Source organism: Trichomycterus rosablanca, chromosome 22, assembly GCF_030014385.1.
Source record: "Trichomycterus rosablanca isolate fTriRos1 chromosome 22, fTriRos1.hap1, whole genome shotgun sequence".
NCBI lineage: Eukaryota > Metazoa > Chordata > Actinopteri > Siluriformes > Trichomycteridae > Trichomycterus > Trichomycterus rosablanca.
Window position 1 is genome coordinate 9560468 of NC_086009.1, and position 16897 is coordinate 9577364.

The window sequence follows — 16897 nt, forward strand, 5'->3', positions numbered from 1 at the left end:
AGTATTAGGCTTTTTCGGCACTTTCATCTGGTCTTCATAATTGCTTCATCATTTAAATCCTTACACAATGAACTTTGGTTCTATTTTTTATTTATATCAGATGATGCATTTATCATTTATATGTTTATATGTGGGGTGGCACGGTGGGTAGCACTGTCGCCTCACAGCAAAAAGGTCCTGGGTTCCATCCCCAGGCAGGGCGGTCCGGGTCCTTTCTGTATGGAGTTTGCATGTTCTCCCCGTGTCTGCGTGGGTTTATTCCGGGAACTCCGGTTTCCTCACAGTCCAAAGACATGCAAGTGAGGTGAACTAGAGATACAAAATTGTCAATGACTGTGTTTGGTCACGGCATGGTGGCTCGGTGGGTAGCACTGTCACCTCACAGCAAGAAGGTCCTGGGTTAAGTTCCCAGGTGGAGCAGTCTGGTGGAGTTTGCATGTTCTACCCATGTCTGTGTGGGTAGAACTCTGGTTTCCTCCCACAGTTCAAAAACATGCAGTCATGTTAATTAGAGATACTGAATTGCCCTAAAGGTGAATGGGTGTGTGTATGTATGTCTGCCTTGCGATGGACTGGCGCCCCGTCCAGGGTGTTACTGTGTGCCTTGCGCCCATTGAAAAGCTGGGATAGGTTCCAGCAAACCCCCCCCCACCACCACCACCACTTTCCTAATATTGTGTTGGTCCCCCTTTTGCTGCCAAAACAGCCCTGCAACTGTGATGCACTGTGTATTCTGACACCTTTCTATCAGAACCAGTATTAACTTTTTCACCAATTTGAGCTACAGTAGCTTCTCTGTTGGATCGGACCACACGGGCCAGCCATCGCTCCCCACGTGCATCAGTGCGCCCATGACCCTGTCACCGGTTTACCACTAACAGGTGCCGTGATGAAGACATAATCAGTGTTATTCACGTCACCTGTCAGTGGTCATAATGTTATGCTTGATCGATGTATGTGATAAATAAATGCTATTGGAGTGTCTGTTTTGAAAGAATTAGAAATTAATAAAAGAAAGGGTGTACAGTGCTTTTTACAATGAACATTGTCTGAAAGCAACTTTACAGAATCCAGGACCAACAGACCAAACACCGCTGTTGAACAAGCCAAGGGTGACAGTGGCAATGAAAAACTCCCCTAAAAATACAGGAGAGGAACCAGACTCAGCGGGGACCCCCATCCTAGTGGACACAGTTATCTAAAGCACTGGAGATAATCCCTGTTTAGTCATTTAACATTGACATTGACAGACAGTGAGATATTAAGATGACAGATTTCTATTGTTGTATATTAAGTATAGTGTATCAGGTGGGACATGTCTGGTGTCTGGTAGAGGACAACATTACTGCAGGATCCCCCATGGGACCCGACACGACAGCTTGCCGCACTCCGGATGGTTCAGGGCAAGAACAGACAGTCTGACAGCCGTCACTAGCGGTCGTTAAACCCCACTAATTTTTTAAACAGTTACACTTAACAGTTTAAACAGTTGACTGGAGCAGAATCAATTTTGAAAGTGCGGGCATGATGTGGCACTAACAAACCCATTATTGTGAAGCGATGGATTAAAGTTCTGTGTAGTTACCAATGAGATGAGGCCTTAATCATCATACAGTACACTGATCAGCCATAACATTAAAACCACCTCCTTGTTTGTACACTCACTGTCAATTTTACCAGGACAACACACACTAACACACCACCACCATGTCAGTGTCACTGCAGTGCTGAAAATGATCCACCACCCAAATAATACCCGCTCTGTGGTGGTCCAGTGGGGGTCCTGACCATTGAAGTATGTAGAGAAACAGATGGACTATGTTATGGCTGATCTGTGTATATCTGACAGTGGTGGTAGGATTAGTATTTGTACCCTTTCATATCGATTTATGTTGATTAGTAGTTTTATTTAATCCAATTTACGACACTGTAGTTATATTTTTTGTTTAATTTAATTGTGATTTTAAACATGTCATTGAACCATCACTTTAGCTTATCGTTTTAATAATTACTGTCAGTCTTTCTCTATTCAGAATAGAGCCTGGTCTTGTATGGCTGGAAATAACCGCTCGGGGCATTTGAAAGATGGCTTTGGAGAAAAATAACTTATCACAATAAGGACTTTGTTTGGGCATGCAGTCTGAACAATGCTAAACAAGCACCTAGTGGTTTTACTACTTTATCAGTCACAAGTTTGCGTGCAAAACACTGTATTTCTGTCATGTCGGAGCATTTCAAAGGATGGAAAACCTTTATGTTGTTATGTTTAATGTTTACAAGGCAGACTCAACAGCTAGCATTAGCATAAAACGGTTCACTTCCACCTGCTATAGCATGTAGCACAATTTCAATATACTGTATTACCATCTTAAAAACACAAAATCCACCAAAATGAATTTTACTTGAATGTACATGATCAGTATAATAGACTGTATAATAGACTGACCAGTTTGCGTCAAACAAATGACTGTAAACTCTGTGTTTTTCAAGCTTCACCAGCTTGTCCTTTTTATGATTCCACACCAGCTTTACAAATAAACCAAAACATCAGGTTTTGATTTAATGTTTACATATGTACAGATGGCTAACTTTAGGGAAACTCATCTTGAGGGCTCATGGCTCTCACAGTTACCAGATCTCAACCCACTTGAACACTAAATGAATATTTTGTCTGCACCAGATTCATCAAAACACCAACTGAAGACATGGTGTCTTCTGTTTTTGAAAAGGAATTTCCAACAAGCTCATGGTCAGGTGTCCGAATTTTTTGGACATATAGGGTGTGTTCGAAAACCTAGTGAGCTGCCTTGCTGCCTAAGTAGAGAGGATTCTAATAAGTCATTGACTTACTTATAGGGCAGGTTATTCAAATGTGCTATTTAGACAGCGATTACACCAGTTTTCGCTAACTAAGCTAACACAGCCTCATGGGATGGGGTGGCACAACAAGCTAGCATGTCAACTCTGTGTACTGAAAACGGTGACATTTGCTGACAAGCCCGAATTTGCAAATAAATGACACTTGTACACGTTTATACAAGTTAAAAATCAATAATAATTTATTTACGTTTGAAAGTAACTCCGCACCGTCCACCATGTTTTTTATTTTTCTGTGAGAAAAGTTGTGCCACACTGAATGCTGGGATTGCCTCCACCGCTAAGGCAGCATCTATTGCTCCTTCATTCTTGAGTCAAAATACCGTTGAAATTTTAAGATATCTTACTAGTGAGCATATCAAGGCATTAAGGATTTTTCGAATTCCTTCTTGGGAGCGCACGTAGGATGACGTAAAATGCTGTCTATGTAGAGAGCTCACTAGGTTTTCGAACACACCCATAGTGTATATAGGCTTCCAAGCCTGAGTGTTGAATCTGTCAATAGAACAGATCAGGACTTATAACAGGCCACTTCAGAATGGTCCAGTGTTTTCTTGATGTCTGTTTAGGGCGACACGGTGGCTAAGTGGGTAGCACTGTCGCCTCACAGCAAGAAGGTCCTGGGTTTGATCCCCAGGTGGGGCGGTCCGGGTCCTTTCTGTGTGGAATTTGCATGTTCTTCCCCGTGTCCTGTGTGGGTTTCCTCCGAGAGCTCCGGTTTCCTCCCACAGTCCAAAGACATGCAAGTGAGGTGAATTGGAGATGCAAAATTGTCCATGACTGTGTTCGATATAACCTTGTGAAGTGATGAACCTTGTGTAATGAGTAACAACCGTTTCTGTCATGAATGTAACCAAAGTGTAAAACAAACTTGGTGTCTATTTTGGAAGACCAGTGACCTGTGAGTGCAGTGCATCTTTCTGACACTAGGTTGTACATTTCAGTCCAAAATATATTCAAAGCTTTGCAAATTCATTGTGAGGTAAATAGAGCCTGAGGTGGTAAAGCAACCCCAAAACATTACTGAGCCTCCTCCAGGTTATACAGTAGGCATGGTGTTATTTTATTTGAAAGCCTAATTTGTACTCGTGTAAACATACCAAAAAAACTCTAATTGTTTTATCTGTTCAGTGCACATTCTTCTAGATGAACTATGGATTGTTTGTTTTTGATTGGCCGTTTTTGCCTTGCTTATAAAAGAGGGTTCCATATTTTAATCAAATGCAAGGGTACCAATATTGTCAGCCTTGTCTGTATATATAAATACCATACTTTACTAACATGCCTCTTTGTGGCTCTATTAGTTTTATGTTAAGTTTTTATTTATATTTTGTTCCAATTGTGGCTTTTCTTTTGGGTATTCTAGTTTCTTTTGCCTCTTAAAATGATGCTTGGAGGTGGACTAGCTAGCCTAATTTGCCCCATAGGGATGTACTCCTCTTCTGAACCATGTTTCCGGGCGAACTTCGGACCCGGACCTATCCAAATAAGGATAAAGGAATTACTGACAATAAATGATTGATTTAGCCTTTCTTCATACTTCAAACACATTCTGGCTGACTGAAAGCATTTGGTGTAGGTGGAACTTTGTGTTAGATGTATTTTTTTTGCTCTTACTGGAAGGGCAGGGCTAGAACTGTCAGGAGAACTGTTAGGGTATTTATGTATATGGCCTCTGTTTGTTGGTCTGTAGCTCATTATGTTTGCTTTCTCCGACCAGCACAGCAGAAACAGCTGCAAGCCAAACTGTGTACCATCACTGCTCTACACACCCTGATTTATAGACCAAGCGGTGCAGTGAAGCCTACTCCGTGGGCTTTGGTTCTGCTCTTAAAGACCTCTGATCCCTCAAAGGAGCTATAGGAGATACGGGCCGCTCTATATTGTGTAGGAGGTAGGGTGTTACCTCAAGATGAGAGAAATGTTAGGCATTTGTGTGGCAAAGTGCAATGCTAAACTGTCCTCATATAGTGAGTCATGTCGAAATTATAGTAATTATGAATATCCGACTTGTAAAAACAGCTCACTGGTTTGTTAAACTTGTAATTACCTGGTGGAGAACTGAAAGGTGGAACTTGACAGTTATGACGCAACATTGAATATGAAAATGATCGTTATAAACAAGCACAAAATTCCAGCAAATAGAGAAAATACACTCTATGGTCCTTATATTAGGAACATACACCGATCAACCATAACATTAAACCCACCTCCTTGTTTTAACACTCATTGTCCATTTTATCAGCTCCACTTACCATATTGAAGCACTTTGTAGTTCTACAATTACTAACTGTAGTCCATCTGTTTCTCTACATGCATTGTTAGTCCCCTTTCATGCTGTTCTTTAATGGTCAGGACCACAGGACCACTACAGAGCAGGTATTATTTGGGTGGTGGATCATTTTCAGCACTGCAGTGACACTGACATGGTGGGTGTGTTAGTGTGTGTCGTGCTGGTATGAGTGGATAAGACACAGCAGCGCTGCTGGAGGTTTTAAACACCTCACTGTCACTGCTGGACTGAGAATACTCCACCAACCAAAAATAACCAGCCAACAGCACCCTGTGGGCAGCACCCTGTGGGCAGCGTCCTGTGACCACTTATGAAGGTTTAGAAGATGACCAATTCAAACAGCAGCAATAGATGAGCGATCGTCTCTGACTTTAAATCTACAAGGTGGACCAACTAGGTAGGGTGGACAGTGAGTGGACACGGTATTTAAAAACTCCAGTAGCGCAACACATACTCATACCAGCACAACACACACTAACACACCACCACCATGTCAGTGTCACTGCAGTGCTGAGAATGATCCACTACCTAAATAATACCTGCTCTGTGGTTGTCCTGTGGGGGTTCTGACCACTGAAGAACAGCATAAAAGGGGGCTAACAAAGCATGCAGAGAAACAGATGGACTACAGTCAGTAATTGTAGAACTACAAAGTGCTTCTATATGGTGTGGAGCTAATCAAATGGACAGTGAGTGTAGAAACAAGGAGGTGGTTTTAATGTTATGACTGATCAGTGTATAAGCACATGTTTGATATTGTAACTATCTGATCAAGGGCTGGTTTGATTTCACCCTTTAAAACGATGGAACACTGGTCTTTTGCCTAGGTTGGGCGGAATACCCAAACTGCCAATGCAACTGCTGAGAGAAAATGTGACTAGCTGGTCAGATGTGATTAAGAAACCATAAAAAAAAAACATTACTGTCAACAGTCAGGTGCGCTATATGGTGACATGTTTCTAAAGGCTAACATTGTGTACCAGAAAGGAAAACATCAAGTGAGTGGCAGTTCTGCAGCTGGAAATGGTTCTTTTTACAATCCGGATGTGCAAAGAGGAATTTTCACTGCCTATAGATAACATTTGCACACATGTTGTACATATTTATGCTTACATCTTACATCTTCTTTCAGTGGACCCACTAACTCTAAGATATGTCAAATATTTGTATCCCAGCTGTTGATAATGCATTGACATTACACATAAACAAGTCTTACAAATATGCTAAACCTCGTGTGTTTCCGTAGGTGGCAGTAATGTGCGGATCAGCAGTGGAAGTGGATGACGAGTGCAGCTCTGGTCAGTACACCAGCAGCGGGGAGTGCTGTATAGAATGTCCACCTGGGGAAGGGGTGATCACGGCATGTGGAGCCACTCAGACTGTGTGCGGCCAGTGCCTCGACAGTAAGTGCATACCTCACATAATCATGTGCGTGCACACACAAACACATGCACAAGTGAAAAGGGCAGTCATAATCACTACCTTATGTGGGGTCATGCTGCCTCTTTGATGTCTGTGTGTAAGCTAAAGGTAAATTTAAAGCAACCCGGTAAACTTTCTGACCACTAGTGCCACTATAAAGCACCGTAGGGTACAGGGGGTCACTAATAATTTAGCATCGTGTGTTCTGTGCCTTGAAATGTACATAAAAAGTTTCAAAAGTATCATTTTTTAAACAGGCATATATCAAAATAAATGGAATAGATAAAATATGTCATCCTTAGGGTGACCTTATAAAATAAGTGACATGCCAATCATTCTTAGCTGAAACTCCGAAGCTTTGCCTAACTTCCAAATTCATTAATTTATTGAATATTTTGCCCTTTAAATAATTAAATAATCTATAAAACTACACCGATCAGGCATAACATTATGACCACCTTCATAACTGACTGGTCTGCGGCTATGCAGCTGCGATGCACTGTGTATTCTGACACCTTTCTATCAGAACCAGCATTAACATCTTCAGCAATTTCAGCTGAATAAACCACACGGGCCAGCTTTCGCTCCCCACGTGCATCAATGAGCCTTGGCCGCCCATGACCCTGTCGCCAGTTTACCACCATTCCTTTAATTGGACCACTTTTGATAGATAGTGACCACTGCAGATCGGTAACACCCCACAAGAGCTGCAGTTTTGGAGATGCTCTTACCCAGTCGGCTAGCCATCACAATTTGGCCCTTGTCAAACTCACTCAAATCCTTACACTTGCACATTTTTCCTGCTTCTAACACATCAACTTTGAGGATAAAATGTTCACTTGCTGCCTGATATATCCCACCCACTAACAGGTTCCGTGATGAAGACGTAATCAGTGTTATGCCCTTCATCTGGTCAATGGTCATAATGTTATGCCTGGTCAGTGTATATTCAAGCAGATTTGGCCTTGTGTAAACCAATGACTTATGCCTATCTAGCATTTTATCAGGTATACCTATATACACCAAAGGATGATAAAGGTCCCTGCTGAGTTTGGTTCCTCTTAAGGTTTCTTCCTATAATTTTAAGACAGTTTTTACTTGCCACTGTCACCCTTGGCTTGCTCAACAGGGGTTTTTGGTCTGTCAGTCCTGGATTTTATAAAGTTGCTTGTTTTTTTTTTACTTGACTTGGATCAACACCTACGATACAAATTAACTTCAAGGGTTTACAATTACTGATTAGCCAATCAATAATCTGCACACCCACAGGGTTTGTGTTCCTAATAAAGAGGCCAGTGGATTTAAACAGAATTTAAAAATCCCAACAATACTGCAGCATCTGCTACACTCATACCATGGATTTACCATGATAATGTAATTGCAGTGTTCAGAATGGTCCACCACCCAAACATCATCTGGTCAATAAGGGTTCTGTAGGTGTTGTTTAACAAATGTGATATGAAACAGGGTGGGGCAAAGTATACAGTAAAACAGATGGGCTACAGTCAGTAGTTGTATTATATATATATATATATACAGTGTATCACAAAAGTGAGTACACCCCTCACATTTCTGCAGATATTTAAGTATATCTTTTCATGGGACAACACTGACAAAATGACACTTTGACACAATGAAAAGTAGTCTGTGTGCAGCTTATATAACAGTGTAAATTTATTCTTCCCTCAAAATAACTCAATATACAGCCATTAATGTCTAAACCACCGGCAACAAAAGTGAGTACACCCCTAAGAGACTACACCCCTAAATGTCCAAATTGAGCACTGCTTGTCATTTTCCCTCCAAAATGTCATGTGATTTGTTAGTGTTACTAGGTCTCAGGTGTGCATAGGGAGCAGGTGTGCCTTATTTAGTAGTACAGCTCTCACACTCTCTCATACTGGTCCAACATGGCACCTCATGGCAAAGAACTCTCTGAGGATCTTAAAAGACGAATTGTTGCGCTACATGAAGATGGCCAAGGCTACAAGAAGATTGCCAACACCCTGAAACTGAGCTGCAGCACAGTGGCCAAGATCATCCAGCGTTTTAAAAGAGCAGGGTCCACTCAGAACAGACCTCGCGTTGGTCGTCCAAAGAAGCTGAGTGCACGTGCTCAGCGTCACATCCGACTGCTGTCTTTGAAAGATAGGCGCAGGAGTGCTGTCAGCATTGCTGCAGAGATTGAAAAGGTGGGGGGTCAGCCTGTCAGTGCTCAGACCATACGCCGCACACTACATCAAATTGGTCTGCATGGCTGTCACCCCAGAAGGAAGCCTCTTCTGAAGTCTCTACACAAGAAAGCCCGCAAACAGTTTGCTGAAGACATGTCAACAAAGGACATGGATTACTGGAACCATGTCCTATGGTCTGATGAGACCAAGATTAATTTGTTTGGTTCAGATGGTCTCAAGCATGTGTGGCGGCAATCAGGTGAGGAGTACAAAGATAAGTGTGTCATGCCTACAGTCAAGCATGGTGGTGGGAATGCCATGGACTGGGGCTGCATGAGTGCAGCAGGTGTTGGGGAGTTACATTTCATTGAGGTACACATGAACTCCAATATGTACTGTGAAATACTGAAGCAGAGCATGATCCCCTCCCTCCGGAAACTGAGTCGCAGGGCAGTGTTACAGCATGATAATGACCCCAAACACACCTCTAAGACGACCACTGCTTTATTGAAGAGGCTGAGGGTAAAGGTGATGGACTGGCCAAGCATGTCTCCAGACCTAAACCCAATAGAACATCTTTGGGGCATCCTCAAGCGGAAGGTGGAGGAGCGCAAAGTCTCGAATATCCGCCAGCTCCGTGATGTCGTCATGGAGGAGTGGAAAAGCATTCCAGTGGCAACCTGTGAAGCTCTGGTAAACTCCATGCCCAGGAGAGTTAAGGGCAGTTCTGGGAAATAATGGTGGCCACACAAAATATTGACACTTCAGGAACTTTCACTAAGGGGTGTACTCACTTTTGTTGCCGGTGGTTTAGACATTAATGGCTGTATATTGAGTTATTTTGAGGGAAGAATAAATTTACACTGTTATATAAGCTGCACACAGACTACTTTTCATTGTGTCAAAGTGTCATTTTGTCAGTGTTGTCCCATGAAAAGATATACTTAAATATCTGCAGAAATGTGAGGGGTGTACTCACTTTTGTGATACACTGTATATATATATATATATATATATATATATATATATATATATATATACATATATATACTGTATATACATATATATACAGTGGGGGAAATAAGTATTTGATCCCCTGCTGATTTTGTAAGTTTACCCCCTTACAAAGACTTGAACAGTCTATAATTTTTATGGAAGGTTTATTTTAACAGAGAGAGACAGAATATCAACAAAAAATCCAGAAAAAAAACATTAAATAAAAGTTATAAATTAATTTGTATTTAATTAAGGGAAATAAGTATTTGATCCCCTACCAACCAGCAAGAATTCTGACCCCCACAGACCGGTTATGTGCCCATGAGGCACACAAATTAGTCCTGTCCCTGTATAAAAGACTCCTGTCACAGAATCAGTTTCTTCCATTCAAATCTCTCGACCACCATGGGTAAGACCAAAGAGCTATCAAAGGACGTCAGGGACAAGATTGTAGACCTGCACAAGGCTGGAATGGGCTACAAGACCATCAGCAAGAAGCTTGGTGAGAAAGAGACCACTGTTGGTGTGATAATTCGAAAATGGAAGAAATACAAGATCACAGTCAATCACCCTCACTCTGGAGCTGCATGCAAGATCTCACCTGGTGAGGTAAGAATGATTCTGAGAAAGGTGAGGTCAGTCCAGAATTACACGGGAGGAGCTTGTCAATGATCTCAAGGGAGCTGGGAGCAGAGAAATGCTGGATATGACCCCAAGAACACCATCCCCACCGAGCATTTCTTTGCTTCCAAACACGGCGAGTGGAGTTGATGCCAAAGAGCTCAATTTTGGTCTCATCTGACCATATCACATTCTCCCAAGCTTTCTCTGAATCATTCAGGTGTTCATTGGCAAACTTCAGACGGGCCTGTACATGAGCCCTCTTGAGCAAAGGGACTTTGCGGGCACTGCAGGATCTCAATCCATTACGGCGAAGTGTGTTACTAATGGTTTTCTTGCGACTGTGCTCCCAGCTCCCTTGAGATAATTGACAAGCTCCTCCCGTGTAATTCTGGACTGACCTCACCTTTCTCAGAATCATTCTTACCCCACCAGGTGAGATCTTGCATGGAGCTACAGAGTGATGGTGATTGACTGTGATCTTGTATTTCTTCCATTTTCGAATTATCGCACCAACAGTGGTCTCTTTCTCACCAAGCTTCTTGCTGATGGTCTTGTAGCCCATTCCAGCCTTGTGCAGGTCTACAATCTTGTCCCTGACGTCCTTTGATAGCTCTTTGGTCTTGCCCATGGTGGTCGAGAGATTTGAACGGAAGAAACTGATTCTGTGACAGGAGTCTTTTATACAGGGACAGGACTATTTTGTGTGCCTCATGGGCACATAACCGGTCTGTGGGGGTCAGAATTCTTGCTGGTTGGTAGGGGATCAAATACTTATTTCCCTTAATTAAATACAAATTAATTTATAAATTTTATTTAATGTTTTTTTTTCTGGATTTTCTGTTGATATTCTGTCTCTCTCTGTTAAAATAAACATTCCATAAAAATTATAGACTGTTGAAGTCTTTGTAAGGGGGTAAACTTACAAAATCAGCAGGGGATCAAATACTTATTTCCCCCACTGTATATATATATATATGAAGATATACTTTATTTGTCATATATACATATACACGTGTACAGTACAATGAAATTCTTTCTTCGCATATCCCAGCTTGTTTGGAAGCTGGGGTCAGAGCGCAGGGTCAGCTATCGTACGGCGCCTCTGGAGCAGATAGGGTTAAGGGCCTTGCTCAAGGACCCAACAGTGGCTGCATAGCAGAGTCTGAATTTGAACCGCCAACCTTCCGGTTGATAGCCCAAAGTTCTACCCACTAGGCTACCACTGTCCCTATATATATATATATATATACATACAGTATATACAGTGTATCACAAAAGTGAGTACACCCCTCACATTTCTGCAAATATTTCATTATATCTTTTCATGGGACAACACTATAGACATGAAACAAGAAATGTAAGGGGTGTACTCACTTTTGTGATACACTGTATGTTCATATGTCTTAGGTGAAGCTAACATAATCAATGATAGGTATACCTAATAAAGTGATTGGTGTGGCACTTAGCTTGCCAGATCTTAGCAGTCTGTCCTCCAAGTGCACTACTCGCCTAATGCAGATTTTAATGGGGTCTCTGTGATGGAGCTGGATAGTTAGCCAAGTGCAACAAAAAGCTCAAAATGTAAGGGAACACCTAATCATCATAGTATAACACCAACTCAGTTAAACTAAAGGGCAAAAAATGACAAGAAATGCACTGGAGAGGCAACAGTACGACAACCTAAGGAAGAAAATGGATTTGATGGCCACAGACAATTACTCTCTCATTCCTCACTGATTCGTTTCTAATTTTGCGTTTTCAGAATTGGCAGGTCCGCCATTGGCACCCTTAGTTCACACTGAGCACATGAGAACACATGGTGAACATTATGCTGCCTGCAACATCATCTAGCGTGACCGGTTTGGCAGTGGTTCAGTGATAAACTGGGCATACCCTGACTGCTGTCTGTGATAAAAATCCTTAGAGCCGTTCATTGTCAGACCCTACACTGGTTCCTCCGGGTGCCTCTCATGTGTCCATTGTGTAAGCAGTTCTTGAATGGCAAAGGAATTGATGCCATTGACTTGCCCATACATTCCCCAGACTTGAATGCAATTCTGCCAAGTTGCACTACAGACTGTCCATGAGCTCACTGATACCCTGATCCAGGTCTGGGAGGAGATCCTCCAGGACACCATCTGCCATCCCATCAGGAGCATGCCCAGACGCTGTCAGCCTGTGATTTCAATTGTTGACATTGATTTTTGGTATGATTTTGATACCAGGCCTCAGTGGGTTAATGATTTTGGTTTCCACTGACTGTTGTTGCATCAACTCTTAATCTTTAATTCATTGAGGCCATCCCCAAACTGTTCCCACAAAGTTGAGAGCATAAAATTGTCCAAAATCTCTTGGTATGCTGAAGCATTAAGAGTTCCTTTCACTGGAACTGAGAGGCCGAGCCCAACTCCTGAAAAACAACCCCACACCATAATCCCCCCTCCACCAAACTTTAGACTTGGCACATTGCAGTCAGACAAGTACCGTTCTCCTGGAAACCGCCAAACCTGGACTCGTTCATCGGATTGCCAGACGGAGACGCGCAATCCGTCACTCCAGAGAACAAGAGTCTAGAGTCCAGTGGCGACGTGCTTTATACGACTGCATCCGACGCTTTGCATTGCGCTTGGTGATGTAAGGCTTGGATGCAGCTGCTCAGCCATGGAAACCCATTCCGTGAAGCTCTCTACGCACTGTTCTTGAGCTAATCTGAAGGCCACATGAAGTTTGGAGGTCTGTAGCGATTGACTGCAGAAAGTTGGTGACCTCTGCGCACTATGCGCCTCAGCATCCGCTGACCCCATGGTCTACTACTTTGTGGCTGAGTTGCTGTCATTCCCAATCGCTTCCACTTTGTTATAATACCACTGACAGTTGACTGTGGAATATTTAGTAGTGAGGAAATTTCACGACTGGACTTGTTGCACAGGTGGCATCCTATCACGGTACCACGCTGGAATTCACTGAGCTCCTGAGAGCGACCCATTCTTTCACAAATGTTTGTAGAAGCAGTCTGCATGCCTAGGTGCTTGGTTTTATACACCTGTGGCCATGGAAGTGATTGGAACACCTGAATTCAATGATTTGGATGGGTGAGTGAAAACTTTTGGCAATATAGTGTAACAGTGATACTGACAACCTCATAGTGACCACTCTGACTATGTTCCACCTGAGCAAGCACAGTTGGGTCAGTAGATGCATTTGACTTTGACTTTATATAGTCTTATGTATTAGATGTTGCAAAGGTATTCAAGAAGGTTTGTGTGCCAAGGGAATGAAGCTTGGTAATAACTGTTTTTTCAGGTTGAACTGTACTTCCAAAAATGCCTTAATTTGGCTCCATGTCATTTGAGAAACAGGACATATGAGACATGTAATGTAAATAAAACATCCTTTTTTATACATTGAATGTTATTCCAGTCCTAAGAGTTGGCATGAAGGGATGTCACATGTTTTGGGCATTGAGCCCAGACAAACCCACCTTCTTGTACTACCACATGTCAATAGTTTTTACTCACAAGCAAGCCGACTTAACATTCAAGAATTCATTAGCATCACCATAGGGCTAACCTAAATATACATCGATCAGCCATAACATTAAAACCACCTCTTGTTTCTACACTCGCTGTCCATTTTATCAGCTCCATTTACCATATAGGAGCACTTTGTAGTTCTACAATTACTGACTGTAGTCCATCTGTTTCTCTACATGCTTTGTTACCCTTTCATGCTGTTCTTTGATGGTCAGAACCCCCACAGGACCACTACAGAGTAGGTATTATTTAGGTGGTGGATCATTCTCAGCACTGCAGTGACACTGACATGGTGGTGGTGTGTTAGTGTGTGTTGTGCTGGTATGAGTGGATCAGACACAGCAGCGCTGCTGGAGTTTTTAAACACCTCACTGTCAGTGCTGGACTGAGAATAGTCCACCAACCAAAAATATATCCAGCCAACAGCGCCCCGTGGGCAGCGTCCTGTGACCACTGATGATGGTCTAGAAGATGACCGACTCAAACAGCAGCAATAGATGAGCGATCGTCTCTGACTTTACATCTACAAGGTGGACCAACTAGGTAGGAGTGTCTAATAGAGTGGACAGAGAGTGGACACGGTATTTAAGAACTCCAGCAGCGCTGCTGTGTCTGATCCACTCATACCAGCACAACACACACTAACACACCACCACCATGTCATTGTTACTGCAGTGCTAAGAATGATCCACCACCTAAATAATACCTGCTCTGTGGTGGTCCTGACCATTAAAGAACAGCATGAAAGGAGGCTAACAAAGCATGCAGAGAAAAAAAGGACTACAGTCAGTAATTGTAGAACTACAAAGTGCTTCTATATGGTAGATGGAGCTGATAAAATGGACAGTGAGTGTAGAAACAAGGAGGTGGTTTTAATGTTATGGCTAATCAGCGTATAAGTTCTGTGAATTTTCTCACTGAGAAATACACTATTCCCCCCCAAAGCAATGCAAAATGTAATTACATACAACACAAGACCTACATTTGACACAGATCCCACAAGGACATATCTAGCTGTTAAGTACAGTCTAAATATAAACCCCACAGACACTTCGTTCAGCATTATAGACGTAGATCAGGAAAGGCCGAATTCCGTGAATCCCATACGGGGAAAGCACTTAGCCAAGAGACAAGGTCAGAGTTTGAGATGCCTTTGTTTATTTTGAGTGACACAAGAGCTTATATACAGTAGATGCAGACAAACATGTCCAAGATAGGTGTGATATCTAAGAGAAGAAGTAAGACCGAAAATGCATTAAAAACAGGAATAGAACCAGATCAGACCGGCTCTGTGGTGAGCTAAATGGTACGCTCAGCTTAACGGGTTAAAGTCAAGCACCATAAGAATATAAACATGTAAAATATCTAACACTAGCCTTTGTTAAAAAGTACATTAATGCTATTGATTTGAATTATAACAATGTTTTGATTTACGGACTCGTTCATCGGATTGCCAGACGGAGACGCGCAATCCGTCACTCCAGAGAACAAGAGTCTAGAGTCCAGTGGCGACGTGCTTTATACGACTGCATCCGACGCTTTGCATTGCGCTTGGTGATGTAAGGCTTGGATGCAGCTGCTCAGCCATGGAAACCCATTCCGTGAAGCTCTCTACGCACTGTTTTTGAGCTAATCTGAAGGCCACATGAAGTTTGGAGGTCTGTAGCGATTGACTGCAGAAAGTTGGTGACCTCTGCGCACTATGCGCCTCAGCATCCGCTGACCCCATGGTCTACTACTTTGTGGCTGAGTTGCTGTCATTCCCAATCGCTTCCACTTTGTTATAATACCACTGACAGTTGACTGTGGAATATTTAGTAGTGAGGAAATTTCACGACTGGACTTGTTGCACAGGTGGCATCCTATCACGGTACCACGCTGGAATTCACTGAGCTCCTGAGAGCGACCCATTCTTTCACAAATGTTTGTAGAAGCAGTCTGCATGCCTAGGTGCTTGGTTTTATACACCTGTGGCCATGGAAGTGATTGGAACACCTGAATTCAATGATTTGGATGGGTGAGTGAAAACTTTTGGCAATATAGTGTAACAGTGATACTGACAACCTCATAGTGACCACTCTGACTATGTTCCACCTGAGCAAGCACAGTTGGGTCAGTAGATGCATTTGACTTTGACTTTATATAGTCTTATGTATTAGATGTTGCAAAGGTATTCAAGAAGGTTTGTGTGCCAAGGGAATGAAGCTTGGTAATAACTGTTTTTTCAGGTTGAACTGTACTTCCAAAAATGCCTTAATTTGGCTCCATGTCATTTGAGAAACAGGACATATGAGACATGTAATGTAAATAAAACATCCTTTTTTATACATTGAATGTTATTCCAGTCCTAAGAGTTGGCATGAAGGGATGTCACATGTTTTGGGCATTGAGCCCAGACAAACCCACCTTCTTGTACTACCACATGTCAATAGTTTTTACTCACAAGCAAGCCGACTTAACATTCAAGAATTCATTAGCATCACCATAGGGCTAACCTAAATATACATCGATCAGCCATAACATTAAAACCACCTCTTGTTTCTACACTCGCTGTCCATTTTATCAGCTCCATTTACCATATAGGAGCACTTTGTAGTTCTACAATTACTGACTGTAGTCCATCTGTTTCTCTACATGCTTTGTTACCCTTTCATGCTGTTCTTTGATGGTCAGAACCCCCACAGGACCACTACAGAGTAGGTATTATTTAGGTGGTGGATCATTCTCAGCACTGCAGTGACACTGACATGGTGGTGGTGTGTTAGTGTGTGTTGTGCTGGTATGAGTGGATCAGACACAGCAGCGCTGCTGGAGTTTTTAAACACCTCACTGTCAGTGCTGGACTGAGAATAGTCCACCAACCAAAAATATATCCAGCCAACAGCGCCCCGTGGGCAGCGTCCTGTGACCACTGATGATGGTCTAGAAGATGACCGACTCAAACAGCAGCAATAGATGAGCGATCGTCTCTGACTTTA

General features: G+C 42.5%; 1 protein-coding gene across 1 annotated transcript in view; it reads left to right on the forward strand.

Moving 5' to 3' along the window:
• Positions 1-6123: 6123 nt before the first annotated feature.
• ngfra (nerve growth factor receptor a (TNFR superfamily, member 16)) overlaps positions 6124-16897 on the forward strand; it is a 63813-nt gene continuing 53039 nt past the window's right edge. Inside the window, exons 1-2 of the mRNA XM_062985036.1 lie at positions 6124-6168; positions 6417-6573. Of these exons, the coding sequence (XP_062841106.1) occupies positions 6124-6168; positions 6417-6573 (202 nt within the window). The remainder of the gene's footprint in view (positions 6169-6416; positions 6574-16897) is intronic.